Below are 4,318 nucleotides of genomic sequence, written 5' to 3'. Positions count from 1 at the left end.
AAAGCAGACATTTCTTGGGCAAAGAATGTAACATGTTCACATTAAACAGACAGTATTTGAAACAAAGGTTTGTGTTGTGTTTTATTTATTACTACTAAACCACTAACCCGTCTAGGAACCACAATACTAGTAACTACAATACATTTTTTGCAATAAAGGTGCAAAATTTCATTGTAATTAAATTTCGACACACACATGATGTTAGTAGCTTATTTATTTAAACAAATTTTGAAAGCAAACCACTTATAATATTTTGAGGTATATTTTAGCACAATATCTGTAAAATAAAAAAAAGTACTCGGATGTGATGTTTGCGTTGATATTTGGAAATTACAGAACTGTTTTTAGATGCCGCACTATTTCTAGTTCCCTAATTTGTAACATTTTGACTCTTGCACTGAGTGTCAGATTTCCTGGATTTGGAATATTCTCAAATCAGTAACAGAAATGAAATTACAAAGAAGCACTAAAGAATAAATCTGACATCTTTAAATTTTCACTAATCATTATTCTGGCTGATTTAGTCAAATGATCTTTATATGAAGCCATTCTAAGTGGAAGCGCTCGGGTTTACGTCATGTCTTGATTTGGTGAAGATCTTCAGGGTTTGGTTGGATTTTAAGACCTCTGATGAAAGCTTTAATCCACATCCACTGAGAGCGAAGCTGAAGGGTTACTCGAGGCTGACTGGAGTAGTTGAGAAGTCTTGGGCCCGTTCAGGAAAGGAAACAAAAACTGCCTCGTCAGGATCAATCATCAGAACATCTCCGTTCTTGCTCTCATCTTTCACAAGAACAAGAAAAGCCTTGGCAACAACATCAGCCCTGCAATAAAAACACGATTACAAAGTTTCTCAAACTTCATGTTAAATTCAAACCCTTGCTTTATCTGTTCCGTATCTCTCCCCCGATACAAAGGATTGTTAACTCACTCCAGACAGCCGCGGTTCTGCATCATCGTCTCCGCAATTCCCTTCAGTGGAAAGAAACTTCCAATATGCTTTTCTGAATTCATGGTGGACAGAAGATTGGTCTTCACAAACCACGGACAGAGAATGTTGATCCTCACCCCATAGTTAGCCAGCTTGGAAACGGCCTGTTGATGAGCAATTAAAAAAAGTCAAAGACTTTCTCTCTCTCACAAAAAAGCTGTAATGCTTGATACGTAAAATACGTACTGCCATGGCACGACTGAATCCCACTACGCCGTGTTTGGTCGCTGTGTAGATGGGCGCCATCGGCAAAGGCCCCAAACCTGCAAAGATTCAGTCAAAACAGTTCACTGAGTAAATGAAAATTCTGCATCATTTACCTCATGTTGTTACAAAAATATTCTCAGTGTTTTTTGGGGGTCCGGAGCAATGTTGGACCCCACTGACTTACACTGTAAGGACAAGCGCAGTAGAAATGTAGGTAAATTAATAAATGATGAGAGAAGTTCTATTTTTAGATGAACTATCCATATAGGTCTAAGAAAGTCTTTACAGTTTTTCTCAGTTGCTTTGGCTCAGTTCTCAAGAGTTTTTTTTTCTTAAACAGTAGTTCAGAAGTTTCTTGTTTACATCAGATTGAGTTTTCTTACTGATTTAGGCAAATTGCATGTGTTTTGGCACGTGTGCAAATGAGAAATCCACAATTTGCACAGTAACTAAATGCACGTGGCTTATCGATAAAAACGGATGAGTTGATTGAGATTGTCAAACTCTTCAAAACTTATGTTTATAAATATCTGACATGGAATGGTTGACTTCTGGAAACTTTCGATTTTTTTTTTTTATATTTCCATCCCTTTGCAGCCCTACTTGCCATTGGAATGAAATATGAATCACAATCTTGCCAATCAACCCAGTCTGGAAGCATATATATGGAGTTTGTCCAGCACAATCACTACCATTTATTGAACAAAGAGGAACATCACAACCGTGACCAGCAGGGGCTGCAGCAGTGCTCTAAAAATACATTATATTTGTACAGTACTTTTATCTGTAGAAATGTGTTACATGTAAACTGTGAAAATTCACACTTGCTTGTCGTGAAAGAGCAATAGGAAGACATGTAAGAAATTGCGGTTGTGCTGTTAGCAAAAGACAATAGAGTGTGTGAAGACGAATAAGCATTGGTGAATTTTATTGGTGAAAGTAACATTTCTACAAACATATATGTACTGTATGAATAAAAATGTTAATTTTCTGTTTGTGTACTACAGTATTTCCCAATATATTTTTATCTACTGTTCTGTTGAAATCTGTATCTAAAATGCTCAGTGTGATACACAGACACGCTCTTCTATAGTATAGAAAGCAGTCTGTCAACAAAAAGGAGGAAAACAATTGCATATAACAAAATTAAATTTGCATGTAACATGAAATGAAAATTGCATATAAGTATAAAATGTACACAAAATATATAACATGAAATAAAATGAAATTTGCATGTAACAATTTTTTAAAAATTTTATTTTGGTGGCCCTGGCCAACTCACTGACAAAATAACTAGGTTTTGAAACACGAATTAAATGCTCTTGGTGAGTTACTAGTAGAGTTCTAATGTTCCAGCAAACAGTTGTGACAACTGCACTTATTGAGAAAAACTGTAAAACTGTAATTGTTTAATCTGTGTTTATTTTAAATAGAGACGGTATCAAACCTGCCATAGATGAAATGTTGACAATGACTCCTCCATTCCCACCATTTTCCTTCTTCATATGTTCTAGAGCAAGATACGTTCCTCTGACCACTCCACCCTGAGACGAGCACAAAATACCTTCAGCTGAAGCAGATGGACAGAGATAGACAGACACACACACACACACACACACACACACACACATACATACACACACACAAACACAGACAGACAGACAGACACAAACAAACAATCAGACAGACAGACACACACAAACACAGACAGACACAAACACACACAGACAGACAGACACAAACACAGACAGACAAAAACACAGACAGACAGACACAAACAAACACAGACACAAACACAGACAGACAGACACAAACACAGACAGACAGTCAGACAGACAGATAGACACAAACACAGACATACACAAACACAGACAGACAGACAGACAGACAGACAGACAGACACACACAAACACAGACAGACAAAAACACAGACAGACAGACACAAACAAACACAGACACAAACACAGACAGACAGACACAAACACAGACAGACAGTCAGACAGACAGATAGACACAAACACAGACATACACAAACACAGACAGACAGACAGACAGACAGACAGACAGACAGACACACACAAACACAGACAGACAAAAACACAGACGGACAGACAGACACAAACAAACACAGACAGACACAAACAGAAACACAGACAGACAGACAGTCAGACAGACACAAACACAGACAGACAAAAACACAGACAGATAGACAGACACAAACAAACACAGACAAAAACACAGACAGACAGACACAAACAAACACAGACATACACAAACACAGACAGACAGAAAGACAGACACAAACACAGACAGACAGACAGACAGACAGACAGACAGACATACACAACCACAGACAGACAGACACAAACACAAACAGACAGAAAGACAGTCAGACAGACACAAACACAGACAGACAAAAACACAGACAGACAGACACAAACAAACACAGACACAAACACAGACAGACACAAGCACAAACACAAACACAAACACAGACAGACACAAGCACAGACACAAACACAAACACAGACATACACAAACGCAGACATACACATACACAAACACAGACAGACAGACAGACAGACTCATACCAGGTTGATTGCAATAGTTTTTTCCCAGTGCTTTTCATTGATGATCCCTGCATTGTTGCACAAAATGTCTATGCGGCCAAATGTTTTAACAATTTTTTCCAAAACTCCTGTAAGGGAAAACATGAAAGCATTCAGAGCATATCCACACTCTCTTTTACTGCTCTTATAAAGTGACTTGAGTAATAGCAGCATTGTGACACTGTAATCCATATCAGTCCGAGCCTCATGTAATCATTCCCAGACAATAAAACATCTCTCAAATCTTGAAAAACCTTTAAAATCTTCCTCTGATGTGACGTCGGCCAAATAAAATTCAGTCCTGTCACGTCCATACTCCTGATCAAGTGTGCTCTTCAGTTCATCTCCCAGCGATTTATTCACATCGATTAAAGCCACCTGTAATCAAATGAATCTGTGTGAGCTATTACAGTACAGGACTCTGACATTTAGAAGCAAGTGCCTTCTGTGTCCCTGATACATTTTAATTTCATATTTTTTCTTAATAAGGATGCTTTTAGGCTGTATTATA

The 4,318-nt window shown here is 37.9% G+C and overlaps 1 protein-coding gene across 1 annotated transcript; it reads right to left on the bottom strand.

The window, feature by feature from the left end:
• Positions 1–234: 234 nt before the first annotated feature.
• Positions 235–4,191, bottom strand: LOC107668435 (15-hydroxyprostaglandin dehydrogenase [NAD(+)]-like; the record flags this gene model as incomplete). Its single annotated transcript, XM_016460300.1, has 6 exons — positions 235–824; positions 932–1,095; positions 1,178–1,254; positions 2,646–2,742; positions 3,790–3,896; positions 4,062–4,191. Coding segments are annotated over 6 exons (726 nt in total), but the record flags the coding sequence as incomplete, so codon positions are not given.
• Positions 4,192–4,318: the final 127 nt, after the last annotated feature.

The sequence above is a fragment of the Sinocyclocheilus anshuiensis genome, unplaced genomic scaffold (assembly GCF_001515605.1).
Source record: "Sinocyclocheilus anshuiensis isolate Anshui unplaced genomic scaffold, SAMN03320099.WGS_v1.1 scaffold2749, whole genome shotgun sequence".
Classification (NCBI taxonomy): domain Eukaryota; kingdom Metazoa; phylum Chordata; class Actinopteri; order Cypriniformes; family Cyprinidae; genus Sinocyclocheilus; species Sinocyclocheilus anshuiensis.
This window is presented reverse-complemented; position numbering and strand designations above follow the sequence as displayed.